Raw genomic sequence first — 18,129 nt, forward strand, 5'->3', positions numbered from 1 at the left:
CACTATCATCATCACCAGTATCATCATCATTACCATCATCACCAGTACCATCATCATTACTACCAGCATCATCGCTGTCATCATCACCAGTACTGTCATCATCAGTATTATTATCATCATTACCATCATCACCAGTACCATCATCCTCATTATCATCATCATCACTATCATCATCACCAGTATCATCATCATCAATACCATCATCACCAGTCCCATCATATCATTACCATCATCATAACTATCATCATCACCAGTACCATCATCATTACTATCATCACCAGTACCATCATCATCACCACCATCACTGCCATCATCAGTACCATCATCATCACTAGTACCATCATTATCAGTACCATCATCACTACCATTATCAGTACCAACATCATTACTACCACCATCACCAGTACCATCATCATCACTATATCATTAGCAGTACCATCATCATCATTATTACCATCATCATCAGTCACCATTGCCACCAGCACCACCACCAATATGCATTGATTGAGCACCTGCTGTTTGCAGGGCATTGTTTCTTCATGTATGTTTGTGTTTTACCTCTACAACTATACTGTAAGCGTGTTGGGGGCAGTTTGGAGACATGGGAGGAACCCACTCTCTTCCACTAACCAGCAGTGGGACCTTGGTTAAATCATTGAATCTCTTTGAGTCTGTTTTGTCATCTGTAAAATGGGGATAATCATCCCTGCCCTACCTCTCTCACAGGTTTGTTGTGAGGATCAAATGAGAGAGTTTTCAGAACTTTTTCTCACATATCATCTTAGATTTCCTCTATTCTGGGAAGTTGTATTTGTGTGGGGAAAATGTGATTGAAGTGATATCCAGAGATATACACTCTAGAGATTTATACTGCTCTGTGTCAGCCAGAGTGCTTGGCATAGAGTAGGCACTCAGCCTGGTGTGCTTGATGATGCCATCTACTTGAGACTATTTTATGTATGTATGTATGTATGTATGTATGTATGTATGTATGTATTTATTGAGAAAGGGTCTCACTCTGTCACCCAGGCTGAAGTGCTGTGGTGCGATCGTGGCTCACTGCAACCTCTGCCTCCCAGGTTCAAGTGATTCTTGTGCCTCGGCCTCCCAGGTAGCTGGGATTGCGTAGGCGCATGCCACCACGCCCAGCTAATTTTTGTATTTTCAGTAGAGGCAGGCTTTCACCATGTTGGCCAGGCTAGTCTAGACTTCCTGACCTCAAGTGATCCACCTGCCTTGGCCTCCTAAAGTGCTGGGATTACAGGCGTGAGCCACTGCGCCCGGCCAACTTGAGACTATTTAGAGCCGGTGTTTGGCTTCATGTGAGCTAATATTTTATACCCTTTGGTAAGCTTTTGCATTTTAAGAGAACCTGGTTGTTTCCTTGAACAATTCTGAGAGTCGAGTTAACACGGTTAACTCCTCTTAACAGGTGAAGAAATTGTGTTGCAAGGTGTCTTGTAGGAGACAAAAATAAACTTAACTCCCACCTTGCTGATGAAACGTGGCTTCCAGAACCTCAAGCCAAGGCCAGATGCAGTGGCATAGGCCTGTAATACCAGTTACTCAGGAGGCTGAGGCAGGAGAATAGCTTGAACCTAGGGGGTAGTGGTTGCAGTGAGCCAAGATCGTGCTACCACATTCCAGCCTGGGTGACAGAGCGTGACTCCCTCTCAAAGCAAAAAAACAAAAGAAAAACAAACAAACAAAAAAATAGAACCTCAAGCCAAGAAATTAATGAATTGTAGTCTAGTAGTGAAATATTGAGTAGTGAAAGTCTTTTCCCTTTTTTTTAGCTTCTGATTCTCTAGTTGAAGTGAAAGTCTTTTAAATAAAGGGAGATCAGCTATTTTTATTCATTACTGAATGGCAGTCTTACGAATTTTCTGTTTTTGGGACAGGGTCTCCTTCTGTTGCCCAGGCTAGGGTGCAGTGCACAATCACAACTCACTTTAGCCTCGACATCCCGAGCTCAGGCGATCCTCCTACTTCAGCATCCCAAGTAGCTGGGACTACAGGCATGCACCACCACACCCAACTAATTTTTTGTATGTTTGATTTATAGTAGAGATGAGATCTCCCTATGTTACTCAGGTTGGTCTCAAACTCCTGGGCTCAAGAGAGCCTCCCACCTCAGCCTCTCAAAGTGCTGGGATTACAGGTGTGAGCCACTGCATCTGGCCTGTCTTGAAACTTTCTAATTTCTTTTCTTTTTTTTTTTTTTGAGACAGGGTTTCACTCTGTTGCCTAGGCTGGAGTGAAATGGTGCAGTCTCGGCTCACTGCAACCTCTGCCACCTGGGTTCAAGTGAGTCTCCTGCCTTAGCCTCCCGAATAGCTGGGATTACAGGCATGTGCCACCATGTCGGCTAATTTTTGTATTTTTAGTAGATACGGGGTTTCACCATTTTGGCCAGGCTGATCTCAAACTCCTGACTTCAGGTGATCCCTCTACCTCAGCCTCCCAAAGTGCTAGGATCACAGGCATGAGCCACCATACCCGGCCTCAAATTTCATTTTTTAAACCAGAGCACTCAGTATGTCTGATTAAAACTAGACTTGAAAAACTTGAAAATGGCCAGGTGTAGTGCTCACACCTATAATCATAGCACTTTGAGAGGCCAAGGTGGGAGGATCACTTGAGCCCAGGAGTTTGAGACCAGCCTGGGCAACATGGCAAAACCCTATCTCTACAAAAAAAAATTTAAAAATTAGCCAGGCATCGTGGCATGAGCCCATAGTCCTAGCTACTTGGGAGGCTGAGGTGGGAGGATCACCTGAGCCTGAGAGGTCAAAGCTGCGGTGAGCTGTGATCATGCCACTGCACTCCAGCCTGGATGACAAAATGAGACTTTGTCTTTAAAAAAAAAAGAAGAAAGAAAAAAGAAACACTTGAAAAATGCTATTTCTGGTTCTCAGAAACACTGGCTTCACCAGCATTGGGAAGATAGTGGCTGCTTCCATGAACACACCATGAGAACTTGTTGAAATTCTCGTTGCCATGTGTATAATGGCATTTCACAGACTGTGACCACCCTTTCACATCCATGAGACTCTCATGATGCCCCATGTGTTTGACAGAGGAAATACAGAGAAACTGAGACCCAGAGGGGTTTACTGAGTTTCGTAAGAATGCAATAGTAAGTTAAGTGGCCCAGCTAAATCCAGAAACCTGGGGTGGCTTCATTTCGTTCATTAAACAAACGATGAAAGCAACATAATAGAGGATTTCAGTGCAATGATTTTTTTTCTTTGAACCCTTCTGCATATAAACACAAGAAGTATCATGAAATAGGCATTTGGCTCTGTGCCACTCATATTTAAGTACTGTCCTTATCGGTCTGGTAAGTCAGGCTTCTTGCTACACGGTGCTGTGGAAAGGCAGCCACCCTGGCCCCTGGCAATTCCTGTTGTCCACCGTGTTTTTATTTCATTCATATGGCTCCAGGGTACAGTTTTTCCAAGTGCTAAGGCACAGACTAGGATTGATTTGTTTTGTTATTCCTTTATTTGCTCAAATATTTGATCACCTTTTGTGTGAAGACATAAAGATAAGTCAGACATGGATGCTGCCCTCAAATAACCAATGGTGTCTCATAGGAGATAAGACACAAATGTTGGCCGGGCATGGTCGCTCACAGCACTTTGGGAGGCAGAGGCAGATGGATCGCTTGACGTCAGGAATTCGAGACCAGGCTGGCCAACAAGGTAAAACCCTGTCTCTACTAAAAATACAAAAATAAAAAAATTAGCTGTGTGTGGTGGTGCCTGCCTGTGATCCCAGCTACTCATGAGGCTAAGGCAGGAGAATTGCTTCAACCCACGAATGCAAAGAGGGTGAGGTGTTTTATCTGTAGGCACAGAGGAGGTTTTTGGGTTTTGTTTTTTTTGTTTGAGACAGAGTCTCACTCTGTTGCCCTGGCTGGAGTACAGTGGTGCCATCTCGATTCACTGCAACCTCGACCTCCCAGGTTCAAGTGATTGTCCTGCCTCAGCCTCCCAAGTAGCTAGGATTACAGGCATGCATCACCATGTCCAGCTAATTTTTATATTTTTAGTAGAGACAGGGTTTCACTATGTTGGTCAGGCTGGTCTCAAACTGCTGACCTCAAGTGATCCACCCGCCTTGGCCTCCCAAAGTGCTGGGATTACAGGTGTGAGCCACTGTGCCTGGCCAGGTTTTGTTTTGTTTTGAGACAGGGTCTCATGCTGTCACGACCTCCTGGGCGCAAGTGGTCCTCCTGCCTTAGCCTCTCAAAGTGTTGGGATTATAGGCATGAGCCACCACGCCTGGCCACAGGGGAGTTTTTGGTAGTTTCTTTTTTCTTTTTTTTTTTTTTTTTGAGACGGAGTTTTGCTCTTGTTACCCAGGCTGGAGTGCAATGGCGCAATCTCGGCTCACCGCAACCTCCGCCTCCTGGGTTCAAGCAATTCTCCTGCCTCAGCCTCCCGAGTAGCTGGGACTACAGGTCTGCGCCACCATACCCAGCTAATTTTTTGTATTTTTGTAGAGACGGGGTTTCACCTTGTTGACCAGGATGGTCTCGATCTCTCGACCTCATGATCCACCCGCCTCGGCCTCCCAAAGTGCTGGGATTATAAGAGTGAGCCACCGCGCCCGGCCATCTCTTTTGTTTTTTAATTTTTATTCCCACCTGGATGCTCTGCACAAGCCTCAGTCCCAGTAAAATCTGAACTAAACTCCTGTTTCCTCATGTACCTGCTTTTCCTCCTGTTAATTTCACTCCTCCTCAGTGTGTCTCCTCCTCCCCACCTCCACAACCACTGCTTTAGCTCATGTCGTCTCTCATCCAGACTCATGGTCCCCTCCCACCTGGACTTCCTGCATTTAATATTGCTTCTCTTAAGTCTTTTTCCTGAATTGTGCCTAGAGGGATCTTTTAAAAGTTGAATCTGGCTATGAAAATTTGACCACGTACCTTCCTTGCTTAAAATCCTAGCTGACCGGGAGCAGTGGCTCAGGCCTGTAGTCCCAGCTACTCAGGAGGCTGAGGCAGGAGAATCACTTGAACATAGGAAGTAGAGGTTGCAGTGAACTGAGATCACGCCACTGCACTCCAGCCTGGGCAACAGAACGAGACTCTGTCTCAAAAAAAAAAAAAAAAATCCTAGAGGCCTACAGGTAAAGTCCAAATTTCTTAGCATGTTAGCTCCATGAGGGGCAGGGACTTTTGTCTATTCTGTTCACTGTTGTATCCCCAGGACCATAGAACAGAGCCTGACATATAGTACACAGTATAAATTTGCTGAATAAAAGAATGAATGTGACCATCACAATCTAGTTCTTTTTTTTTCCCCCCGAGTCGGAATCTCGCTCTGTTCCCCAGGCTGGAGTGCAGTGGCGCAATCTCTGCTCTCTGCAACCTCCACCTCCTGGTTCCTGGTTCAAGCAATTCTCCTGTCTCAGCCTCCCGAGTAGCTGGGATTACAGGCATAGACCACTATGCCCGGCTAATTTTTGTATTTTTAGTAGAGATGGGGTTTCACCATGATGGCCAGGCTGATCTTGAACTCCTGACTTTGTGATCCACCTGCCTCGGCCTCCCAAAGTGCTGGGATTACAGGTATGAGCCACTGTCCCCAGCCTCACAATCTAGTTCTTGTTCCTTCCTTGTTCTCATTCCTAACCGCCACTTCGTACTTCGTATTCTCATTTACCTCTAAGTGTAAGCATGTGTTCTTCTTCTGCCTGAGATATCTTTCTCTGTCTTGAACTCCCAGTGAACTCCTGTTCATCTTTTAAAACCTTGCTCAAAGTTAACCTCTTCTGTGAAATCTTCTCTTAACTCCTAGGGAAAGTCATCACTTTTTAATTTATGTTTCTTCATCACTTTGAACTTTGCATGTGTGCATCATATTGTATGAATATGTTTACATGTCTTTCCTGCTAAACTTAACTTCTTGAGGGAGGAAACAGGTGTCTTACAATGCCTGGCATGTAAGAGGATTCAGGTGAACTGTTGCATTGGGGAAGTGAGATCAGGAAAGAGGAAGAAAATGAGACAATCCGTCCTTTTCTGATGGAGAAATAGTTAACAGTTATTTTTTCCAAGGACTTACGCTGGACCCATTTACTTTATGTTTTTGTAGGTAATCAGGAAGAAGTGTGTGGCGCAAAGCCAAGGTGATGGAGGTAAATAACAAGGAGTTTCTACAATGCCAGAGGAGTGAGCAGGGTGATGAGCTATGAGCTGCTGCTTTGATCCTAGGAAACAGGTTGTCATTCATGGCCAGGCGCCGTGGCTTACACCTGAGATCCCAACATTTTGGGAGGCCAAGACTGGTGGATCACCTGGGGTCAAGAGTTCGAGACCAGCCTGACCAACATCGTGAAGCTCCTGTCTCTACTAAAAATACAAAAGTAGCCAGGCATGGTGGTACGTGCCTGTAATCCCAGCTACTTGGGAGGCTGAGACAGGAGATTCACTTGAACCTGGGAAGTAGAGGTTGCAGTGAGCTGAGAGTGTGCCATTGCACTCCAGCCTGCGCAACAAAAGTGAAACTCCATCTCAAAAAAAAAAAAAAAAATCGGCTGCACGTGGTGGCACATGCCTATAGTCCCAGCTACTCGGGGAGCTGAGGTGCGAGGATCACCTGAGCCTGGGAGGTAGAGGCTGCAGTGAGCCATGATCATGCCACTGCACTCCTGCCCAGCTAACAGAGGGAGATTCTGTGTCAAAATAAGCCTGACCAACATGGTGAAACCCTGTCTCTACTAAAAATACAAAAATTAGCCAGGTGTGGTGGTGTGCACCTGTAATCCCAGCTTCTCCAAAGGCTGAGGCAGGAGAATCACTTGAACCCAGGAGGCGGAGGTTGCAATGAGCTGAGATCGTGCCACTGCACTCCAACTTGGTTGACAGAATAAGACTCCATCTCAGGAAAACAAAACAAAACAGATAATCATTCCTATTTTACTTGTACCTCAGGATCAGTGTGAGCAGTGAGAGATTTAACAATCCCACATATGTGAGCAGTGATGAACTTTGAGCTGCTATTTTTATCCTGGGAAACAGATTTTGGAGTCAGTGTAGATTATGCAAAATGTTGGGGATTATTAGGATAGGAACTAGAAACCAAAGAGAGGTTCCACCTTTATGTAAAGGATGTTGGATTCTCACATTCAATTCGGTGTGCCATACTTTTCATAGCACCTCAGGAAAAACAGAGCCAGTTAGGTATCCCAAGCCAGCCCCAGATAAAAAGAGTTAGTTACTCCAGTGTTGACAGAGACTACAAGAGCCTGGACTGCTTACCTGGTAAAAAGATATTCTGAGGAAATGAGAATGCAAATGTTGACATTTGCAAGTGTTTACTATGCACCACGTGCTACGCTTTATGTGTTACTTTATTTCATTCTTACCACAATCTTACGAGGTGGGAACTGTTATCATACCTGTTTTACAGATGAGGAAAGTAAGGCACAGAAAAGCTAAGTGAGATGTCCAGGGTCACATGGCTGGTCAGTACTAGAACCAGGACTTGACCAGTGCCTGGACAGCTTGAGTCACTAGTACCTTCATGGGTGATACGATATGATATAACCAAAGTCTATAAATCTCGCAGAGCATGGAGAGAATAAATCTCAGGCTGCGCATGGTGGCTCACGCCTGTAATCCCAGCACTTTGGGAGGCTGAGGCAGGTGGATCACCTGAGGTCAGGAGTTTGAGACCAGCCTGGCCAACATGGTGAAACCCCACCGCTATTAAAAATACAAAAATTAGCTGAGTGTGGTGGCGGGTGCCTGCAATCCTAGCTACTCCGGAGGCTGAGGCAGGAGAATCACTTGAATCCGGGAGGTGGAGGTTGCAGTAAGCCGAGATCGTGTTACTACACTCAAGCCTGGGCGACAGAGTGAGACTCCGTCTCAATAAATAAAATAAAGAACAAATCTTGGAATATAGTTGGCCCTCTGTGTCCATAGCTTCTGCATTTGTGAATTCAACTAACCATGCATGGAAAATACAGTATTTACAGGATCCGCAGGACTGACTTTGGGACTTAAGCATTCTTGGATTTTGGTATCCAAGGAACATACTGGAACCAATTCCCAGTTGATACCAAGGGATGACCATAGCAATAGGTGTAACTCACAGAACTTGAGCGGAACAGTTTCTATACATGTGAATGATAATCATATTGTCACCTTAATGGTTATATGAGCAAGGTGAGGGAATAAATTAGAAAAAGATTTAAGTGAATTCCTGAATATTTGATGATTTCAGATATGTAGAGTTAATATAAATTCCAAACAACAATTTAGGGTCTGTATCATAGCAAGCCTTTTCTTTGTAGGCCTGGACAATAATCTGGGGAACTACTGTCCAAGAAAGCATGACTTCTGGTCTAGAAATCTGATCCATCATAACTGAGTTTTCCAAGTTCTGAAGGTAGTGAGATCAATTCAGAGGGTTGTATTAGTCAGCTCAGGCTTCCGCAACAGAGTGCCCCAGACTGGGAAGCTTAAACAACAGAAATGTATCCTCATAGTTCTAGAGGCCAAAGTCCAAGATCAAGGTGTCAGCAGAGTTGGCTTCTGGTGAGGCCTCTCTTCCTGAATTGCAGATGGCAGCCTTCTCACTGTGTCCTCACATAGGCTTTCCTCTGTGTGTGTGCTAGGGGTGGGGATGAAAGGAATGGTGGGGGAAATGCAGAGAGAAGGAGACAGAGATCAGTCAATCTCTGGTGTCTCTTCTTATAAGGAAACCAGTCCTATCATTAGTTAATCATTATAAACTCATTTAACCTTAATTACCTTCTTAAGGGCTTTATCTCCAAACACAGACTTCAAGGTATGAATTTTAGGGGGGCATAAATCAGTCCATAACAGAGTTTCACCCAGCAGTCTTAAAATGAAACCAAATAGAATAAACACTATCAGAGTGAGTATTGTTTTGAGAAACGTCCAGTTATCCTCATAAGGCACATGTGTTCTGAGGTTGTCATGTAACCTGAGTTTCTAACTGTGAGTCACAGAGAAGTGTGAAAGCTGGTGCCTTATGGCATTCCTGACCTTAGAAGAAGTTCACTGTACTCTGCCCTGGGGCTTAATGGGAGCCAGACGGAGTTGGAATTGCAAGCGACATCTTGCTGTTGGCTGTTGGCAGAGTTGGTGTCCTCGTCCTCCATCTGGGCTGGTAGAATTCCCCAGCTGTGGATCCCATCCACTGGCGGGTAGCCAGGGTTGTCACTGCGTACAGCACAGCTAAATGAAAGCATTTGGTTCCCCAGGTGATGTGCTGGTGGTCCCCATCAAGCTCCACAAGTGTCCTTTCTGCCCTTACACTGCCAAACAGAAGGGCATCCTCAAGCGGCACATCCGTTCACACACAGGCGAGCGGCCCTACCCCTGTGAGACCTGCGGCAAGAGGTTCACGCGACAGGAGCACCTGCGGAGCCACGCCTTGAGTGTAAGTTTGAGCTGGCCATGCCCTCCTGGCAAGAGCGATTCATGATATCATCTAATGTCAGGGTATAGCCAGTTGTCTTTCATTTCTCTGTCTACTGGGGTATTTGAAAATATGTTTCTGCTACTAAATTAAAGCTCAGGTGGTGGCACTTACAGAAAGTTAAAACTTTATATGCTAGAGTTAAGTTTTAAATTCAAGTTAAATAGACAGTTTTCTTTTTCTTTTTTTGAGACAGGGTTTCACTATGTTGGCCAGGCTGGTCTCGAACTCCTGACCTCAAGTGATCCACCAGCTTTGGCCTCCCAAAGTGCTGGGATTACAGGCATGAGCCACCATGCCCGGCCATTTTTTTTTTTTTTTTTTTTTTTTTTTTTTAAAACAGATGGTTTTCTAAGGGGAAGAGCCAAGAAAGTTTAGATCCTGATAAGAGGTGATTATTGTAATGTAGAGAACAACAGGGCTCAGACAGGATTGTGAATCTCTTCCCACCAGTGTGATACCAAAGGTAAGCTGCATCCTCAGTTTCCCACTCAACCCCAGCACCGGGGGTGGGGGAAGGGTGTACTGCCATGTATAAAGCCACCTGTGGCAGCAGACAAAGAGGGCTCCTGCCCAAGGAGACCCTCCCCAGTAACGAGCTGCCCCCTAGGATTGTCTCCATGTGAGCTGGCGATTCCAACCAGCTGAAAAGCATTCAGGCCGCTTAGAAAGATGTTGCATTTATTTATTTATCTATTTAAACTTTTAGGTTCAGGGGTACATGAGAAGTTTTGTTATATAGGTAAACTGATGCCACAGGGGTTTCTTGTACAGATTGTTTCATCACCCAGGAATTAGTTCTCTTTTCTGCTACTCTCCTGCCTCCTAGCTTCCACCCTCCAGTAGATCCAGTGTCTCTCTCCTTTGTATTCCTAAGTTCTCATCATTTAGCTTCCACTTATTTTTTATTTATTTATTTATTTATTTTTTAAGACAGGGTTTCACCATGTTGGTCAGGCTGGTCTTGAACTCTCGACCTCAGGTGATCTACCCGCCTTGGCCTCCAAAGTGCTTAGATTACAGGCGTGAGCCACCATGCCCGGCCTTAGCAACCACTTATAAGTGAGAACATGTTGTATTTGGTTTTCTGTTCCTATGTTAGTTTGCTGAGGATAATAGCCTCCAGCTCTATCCATGTTCCGACAAAACACATGATCTGTTTCCTTTTTATGGCTGCAGATGTTGCATTTTATGATCTTTTTTTGTTTGTTTGTTTGAGACAGAGTCTCAGTTTGTCACCTAGGCTGGAGAGATCACAGCTCACTGCAGCCTTGACCTTCCAAGACACAGGTGATCCTCCCACCTTAGCCCCCACCCAAGTAGCTAGGACTACAGGCACACACCACCACACTCAGCTAATGTTTTAATTTTTTTGTAGAGACAGGGTTTTGCCAGGTTGCCCAGGCTGTCCTGAACTCCTGGGCTCAAGCAATCTGCCTGCTTCAGCCTCCCAAAGTGCTGGGATTATAGGAATGAGCCACCATGTGCAGCTATGATCATCTTTGAGCAAGACAATCAGTGTTTGGGAAATCTAACATACAAATAGTTTGAAGTTCAGTGGATACTCTTAAGAATATGAAAACCCTCAGAACGGGAGAAAATATTTGCAAGGCATATATCTGCTAAGAGTCTAGTATCCAGAATAAATAAAGAATTTTATAATGCAACAGTAAAAAGGATGAATAACCCAATTAAACCTGGGCAAAGGATTTGAATAGACATTTCTTGGGAAAACATAGTCAAATGGCCAATAAGCACATGAAAAGATGCTCAACATCATTAGTCATAGGGTAAACGCAAATCAAAGCCACCATGAGATGCCACTTTCCACCCACTAGGACTATTCTAATTGTGGACTGGTGCTCTTGCATCAGCCTCTCCTCGTCTCTGCCTCTTGTGTGTATCTTGCATCCAGAGCTCTCTAAAAGGGAGTCTGTGATTGGTTCACAGAGCCCCTATTGGCAGGAGTTCCTGAAAAGTGTATACGTTAAAAGATAGTTCCTAGGCCCAGTGTGGTGGCTCACACCTGTAATCCCAGCACTTTGGGAGGCTGAGTGGGGGCAGATCATCTGAGGTCAGGAGTTTGAGATCAGCCTTGCCAATGTGGCGAAACCCCTCTCTATTAAAAATACAAAAAAAAATTACCCAGGCATGGTGACACCTGCCTGTAGTCCCAGCTCCTCAGGAGGGAGGCAGGAGAATCGCTTGAACCCAGGAGATGGAGGTTGCAGTGAGCCGAGATAGGGCCACTGCACTCCAGCCTGGGTGACAGAGCAAGACTCTGTCTCAAAAAACAAAAACAAAAACAGGGCCAGGCGCGGTGGCTCATGCCTATAATCCCAGCACTTTGGGAGGCCGAGGCGGGTGGATCACGAGGTCAAGAGATCGAGACCATCCTGGTCAACATGGTGAAACCCCGTCTCTACTAAAAATACAAAAAAAATTAGCTGGGCATGGTGGCGTGCGCCTGTAGTCCCAGCTACTCGGGAGGCTGAGGCAGGAGAATTGCTTGAACCCAGGAGGTGGAGGTTGCGGTGAGCCCAGATCACACCATTGCACTCCAGTCTGAGTAACAAGAGCGAAACTCCGACTCAAAAAAAAAAAAAAACCACGCAATTAAAGAAAAAAAAGATATTTCCTTATACAGAGGGGACCCCTGGGACTGCTGCCTTTAGGAAGAGCTGTGTGGGGTAGGAAATCAGGTTCCCTTTTCTAGTATGCAAAGCTCTTCTCATATGTAAGTGATACATTTACCAATGAGAAGGTCAAGAGCAAAGCAGCTGCTGGCACATCTGGGGAATATAGCTATCTAACAAATCTGCCTTCCTAATAATTAAACAATCCAAAGTACATAAAAAACTACGTTAATTACCAAAGGTGTCCAATGAGGGAGGAAAAAATGTCAAAAATCCTAATGAGAGCCAAAGACAGTGGTGCACACCTATATTCCCAGCTACTTGGGAGACTGAGGCAGGATGATCACTTGAGCCCAAAAGTTCAAGTCCAGCCTGGACAACACAGCAAGACAGCAAGACCCCATCTCTAAAAAGGAAAAAAAAATCCTGGCCCGGTATGCAGGTATGCTTGCTCACGCTTGAAATCTCAACACCTTAGGAGGCCAAGGTGGAAGAATCACTTTAGACCAGGAGTTCGAGACCAGCCTGGGCAACATAGTGATACTCCACCTCTACAGGAAATAAAAAATTAGCCAGGCATGGTGGTGCATGGGTGCCTGTGGTCCCAGCTTCTTGAGAGGCTGAGACAGAAGGATCACTTGAGCCCATTAGTGAGCTATGATCATGTCACTGCACTCTAGCCTGGGTGACAGAGCAAGACCCTGTCTCTGAAAAAGAAAAAAAAAAATCCTAATCAGTTCATTTTCACTTGAGTGCCCTTTGTATGCCAAGCACTAGGGATACAGTAAGGAATGAGACGGACTCTGTCCCTGCCCTCTTGGAGCTTACACTCTAGTGAATTTTATCAACAATTTGTGAGAAGTACAGCAAAGGAAGAAATATGGGTGAGAATCGCTAGCTGGGGGCCCTAACTGGCCTAGAGCATTAGAAAAGACCTCCTTCCAAAGTGTTCATTAGGGGTGAGGGGTTGATGATGGGGAGAAGGGAATGTACCACATGTGTCCAATGGCTCTGAGGTGGAAAGAACTTTGGTAAGATGAAGACTCATATGGTTGGATCTCTGTCCCCACCCAAATCTCATGTTGAAATGTAATCCCCAATGCTGGAAGTGGGGCCTTGTGGGAGGTGATTGGATCATGGGGACAGTTTCTCATGGTTTAATGCCATCCCTCCTTGGTGATGTCAACATGATAGTGAGTTCTCGTGCAAGTTGGTTGTTTGAAAAAACGTGGTGCCTACCCCTTCTCTCTCTCCCCGCTGCTCTGGCCATGTGAAGTGCCGGCTCCCCCTTTGCCTTCTGCCATTATTGTAGGTTTCCTGAGGACTCCCTAAAAGCCGAGCAGATGCCAGCATCATGCTTCCTGTATGGCCTGTAGAACTGTCAGCCAATTAACCCTCTTTTCTTCATAAATTACTGAGTCTCAGGTATTTCTTTGTAGCAGTGCAAGAACAGACTAACACAAAGACTGTGGCAGAGAATGCAGGTGGAGTGGGGAGAAAGGAGTCTGGAGGGTCAGGCAGGGGCCAGATTACAAGGGGCCTTGTGGAAAAGCCTCATCTCCTTTTTTGTGACATTTATTGTGTCCACTTGTGATTACAGGTCCACAGATCCAACCGTCCAATCATCTGCAAGGGCTGCAGAAGAACATTCACGAGTCATCTGTCCCAGGGGCTGCGGCGCTTTGGACTGTGTGACAGCTGCACCTGCGTTACAGACACACCCGACGATGATGATGATTTGATGCCCATCAATCTTAGCTTGGTGGAAGCTTCATCCGAAAGCCAAGAAAAGAGTGATACAGACAATGACTGGCCAATCTATGTGGAGTCGGGTGAGGAAAATGACCCCACTGGAGATGATTCTGATGACAAACCACAAATTCTTCCCAACTTACCAGACCGAGAGACACTTACGTAGCAATAAATTGGTGGGGGAGAAGTTTTAGAACTTGATAGTGCTCACTCTGTTGCTGAAAGACACCATTTGTCCAATTTTGTGGAACCCTGAGAGGAACATTTTTTCACTGTTAGTGATATGTGCATTTTTATTAGACTATCTGATATAGGTTGGATTTTGTGACTCAAAGGACAGATAAGTTTTTTGTGTGGTGCCCTTGGTTTCTGAGGGCTTTGCTGGCCACTCCTTAATTCTGAGCGAATCAAGGCAGGCCCTGAGATCTCCTGTTTTTCTTGCTGTGCGTCCAAACTCTGGTTAGGAGAAAGATAAGAAAATCTCCACGTTTGTTTTTATATTGACTCAGTCCTCTGCATTCCTTTGTTATCCTCTTTCTCTGAAAACCATTAAGTTTTGGGATCAGTTTTACCTTTGCCAGGCCTTTCCTAATGAATTCCACATTAAATTTTCTGGCAAAGTATTAAAGAGAAACCTTCATTGATATAAAGCAGGCAGGGAGGTCTGGCTACATGATCATAAAAGGTACTCTCTAAATCTAGGACGGCAATTTTAAAGGCTTGCAGTATTTATGGGTAGACAAACATGGGAATGATCTGAAAGACTCATTATGGCATCCTGACTTGCCCAGTTGAATTACATTTTAAGTTAGCCCTGAAAAGGGAGGCTGTGAGCCCAGGTCTGGATGGTTTCCCTGTCTGGTTTGGTATTTGACGATTCTATACATATAACCTGTTCTGTTATCATAAAACAAGTCATTTGGACAAAACTCAAAATGCTCCCCTACTTTTTCCAGCATTTTCTAAAAGTTAGAGCTGTATAACTTGGAAATGTAGCCGCCCCTGACATTCTTTTACTTAGTTTATGCTGATGCAGGGCAGGTGAGCCCAAAAATTGGGGCTTAGCCCAGGGGAGCTCTTGGCTTCGCCCAGGAAAGAATTGAAGGGCGTGCCGGTGGTGGTAGACAGCAACTTGTATTGAAGCAGTAGTGCACAGCAGAAGCAGGGGGGCTGCTCCTCGCGGAGCAGGGCTACCCCACAGGCAGTGTGCCCAGAGTGGCTGCTCAGAGGCCAGTCGGCACTCATATTTATACCCACTTTTAGTTAAATACGAATTAAGGGGCAGATTATGCAGCAATATTTAGGAAAGTGGTGGTAACTTCCAAGTCGCCGGGTGGTTGCCATGATAAGGGGCAGTGACTTCAGGTGTTGCCATGGCAATGGTAATTAACATGGCACAGTGATGAGCGTTTCTTATGGAAAGCTGCTTCCTGCACCGCCCCCCGCACCCCCACCACTGCCCTGTTTTAGCAGTCCTCAATTTGGTCCATGTCTGAGTCCGGTCTTTGGAGTTAAGTCCTGCCTTCTACCTCATTGCCTAGAGTTTTAATTGGAGGGAAAATATAAGCCCATATCATCAAGTTACATTTCTAAAACGTTCATCTTTTAAAAGATCCTCGTGAGGGAGAGGGAAGGTTAGTAGTCTACTTTTAAAAGCAGTCTACTTTTCACCCACTTTGCAGCCACATAATTATTGTAACAAAAGAGGCTGGACTCTAAAGGGCTAAAGGGCAGGCAGTATTAGGAATTAGGAATGTAATTGAAGGCACTTCCCATAGTTTTGTCTTATGTTAAAATATCCAAAACGGATTTTAAAAGAAATCTTTTCTTCCTTTAAGTATAGTTGTGTTTCAAAAGGTAGTAAAGTCACTTTTCTTTCTGCCTCTTGAACAACAAAAAAGTCAAAGACATTATCAATTGGCTTGTAAATGTTAGCCAAAGCATTAGAAAAGTGTTTAAGAGGTACTTCTCAATAGTAGTTAAAACTGCAACAGTGCAGCTCAAACTGTGGCCCACAGATAGGCACTGCTCTGTGAATTGTTTTCTACCAGTCTGCTACAAGGAAAGTCAGAAATTAAGACTATGCACATAGAAACATTGATAACACTTTGACATTGCTGTGACTCATGGTTTTTGTCTTCTTGAGTGGGGTATAGACCAGCTCAGGTCTGCTTAGCTAGAGACCCACATGGTGCAGAGGTTGGATACCAGCCTGTATAGTAGGACCACATATTGGTTTGCAGTAGATTGGAAATTTTAAAATTTCTTTTTAAAACAGGTAGTTTGATAAATATCGTTCTTGGCTGGGTGCAGGGGCTCACACCTGTAATCCCAGCACTTTGGGAGACCGAGGCAGGTGGAACACTTGAGGTCAGGAGTTTGAGACCAGCCTGGCTAACATGGTGAAACCCCATCTCTACTAAAAATACAAAAGTTAGCCAGGAGTGGTGGTACATGCCTGTAATCCCGGCTACGAGCATCACTTGAGCCCAAGAGGCAGAGGTTTCAGTGAACTGAGATCGTGCCCTGCACTCCAGCCTGGGCAACAGAGTGAGACCCTGTCTCAAAAAATAAATAAAAAGAAAAGAAAAATATCATTCTAGATCAAGAGTCACACATGGAAAATTATCAGGGACCAGAGATACTTATCTGAAATAAAAACATTGACTGTTATTTTAAAAGAGGAACCTCAGCAGAAAGGAAACCTAAATGGATGTTTAGAAGATTTACTTGGCCAGGAACAGTGTTTGATATTTTTGCTTTCTCTGTTTAAATTATCTCTGATGTTTTGATGACTTTTCTACCTCCTAATTCAACTTTTCTGCCTGCTTTTTCCAGCAGAGCTATGGTCTTCAGTGATTCTGTGACCTATTCATATCACTGGGTAAAACATTTTACAGTAGAGATTTCACTGTAGGACAGTGATTCTCAGTTGGGGGTGATTTTTGTGCCTTGCAGGTTGCTACTGGCATCTAGTGTGTAGAGGCCAGAGAAGCTGCCAAACATCCTAAAATGCACAGGACAGTCCTCACAACAAAGAATTCTCTAATTCAAAATGTCATTAGTAACAAGGTTGAGAAACTCTGCTGTGAGATAAAGTAGGATTTTTTAAAGGGATCTGTCATGAATGGACTTAATTTTGTGTTCTATATTAAGCTACCTTTTACCTTCATAATATTTATTTATTTTTAATTTTATGTATTTATTTATTTATTTTGAGATGGAATTTCGCTCTTGTCACCCAGGCTGGAGTCCAATGGTGTGATCTTGGCTCGCTGCAACTTCCACCTCCCGGATTCAAGCGATTCTTCTGCCTCACCCTCCCGAGTAGCTGGGATTACAGGCACGCGCCACCACACCCGGCTAATTTTTGTATTTTTCGTAGAGACGGGGTTTCACCATGTTGGCCAGGCTGGTCTTGAACTCCTGACCTCAAGTGATCTGCCTGTCTCAGCCTCCCAAAGTGCTGACATTATAGGCGTGAGCCACCATGCCTGGCTGACCTTCATAATATTTAATAGGCCCTTATGCTCTCACAAGTTTTAGAAAACAGTGGATTAGCAAAATGAGGAGCTGAGGCCAGATGGTTCACAGCTTGCCCAAGATCTGATTTAGGTTTATAATGTGTAAACTTAGAAAATTCTGACTCATTTATACATCCAGAACCATTACTAGGTTCTGATCATTTTGTTAATTTTTAAAGAGGTAGAATCACTGGGAGGAAAACAGAATGTGACGCTTGATATTTAAATGATTCTCTTTCTTCCGTAATATCTCAGATTCTTGCATTCCTGGTAGACTGTTCAGGGTTTGTGTGTAGGCACTGGTAATAACTGGATCACTGAATTCTGTCACTTTTAAAGGAGATACTTCCTTTGTCTAGACTATCAGATCATAAATTGGTCCTCTTTTAAATTTATGTTCCCATTAGGTGGTCAGTATTTATAATCACAGTGTCTTTGAGGTTTACTTTGTGGGGTTGGTGATATTTTTATACTAAGTAAATTTACAGTTGAGCCCAACACAGACCGTTAGTGGTTTAGTTTCTATTCTGGCACATTCCACCCAAGTTCACAAAGGGATATTTTTGTCTCATATTAGATATATTACATGGATGGGAACAAGACTCTTACTTGTAATGGAATTCCAAAATGACATTCTTGAGAAGTTATTTCTCTTGGGAGATGAGAACCCCCTTCTCAAAAGTTGAGAAGGCATGTAAATAGGGCCTTACCTATAATAATTAAGAAATGACATAGTGCATCAGGATT

General features: G+C 44.4%; 1 protein-coding gene across 12 annotated transcripts in view; it reads left to right on the plus strand.

Moving 5' to 3' along the window:
- Positions 1 to 15,307, plus strand: part of ZBTB8B (zinc finger and BTB domain containing 8B) — a 30,668-nt gene extending 15,361 nt beyond the window's left edge. For 11 of the 12 annotated variants that reach the window (XM_064363635.1, XM_064363639.1, XM_064363634.1 and 8 more), the window contains 3 exons: positions 3,600 to 3,707; positions 9,253 to 9,431; positions 13,707 to 15,307. In XM_064363635.1, the coding sequence (XP_064219705.1) occupies positions 3,600 to 3,707; positions 9,253 to 9,431; positions 13,707 to 14,024 (605 nt within the window). In that variant the 3' untranslated portion in view covers positions 14,025 to 15,307. The remainder of the gene's footprint in view (positions 1 to 3,599; positions 3,708 to 9,252; positions 9,432 to 13,706) is intronic. The other variant, XM_012440763.3, reaches the window with a different exon arrangement.
- The last annotated feature ends 2,822 nt before the right edge of the window (positions 15,308 to 18,129 follow it).

This window comes from Aotus nancymaae, unplaced genomic scaffold, assembly GCF_030222135.1.
Source record: "Aotus nancymaae isolate 86718 unplaced genomic scaffold, 86718_ANA_hifiasm-v0.15.2.pri h1tg000053l, whole genome shotgun sequence".
Taxonomy (NCBI): Eukaryota; Metazoa; Chordata; class Mammalia; order Primates; family Aotidae; genus Aotus; species Aotus nancymaae.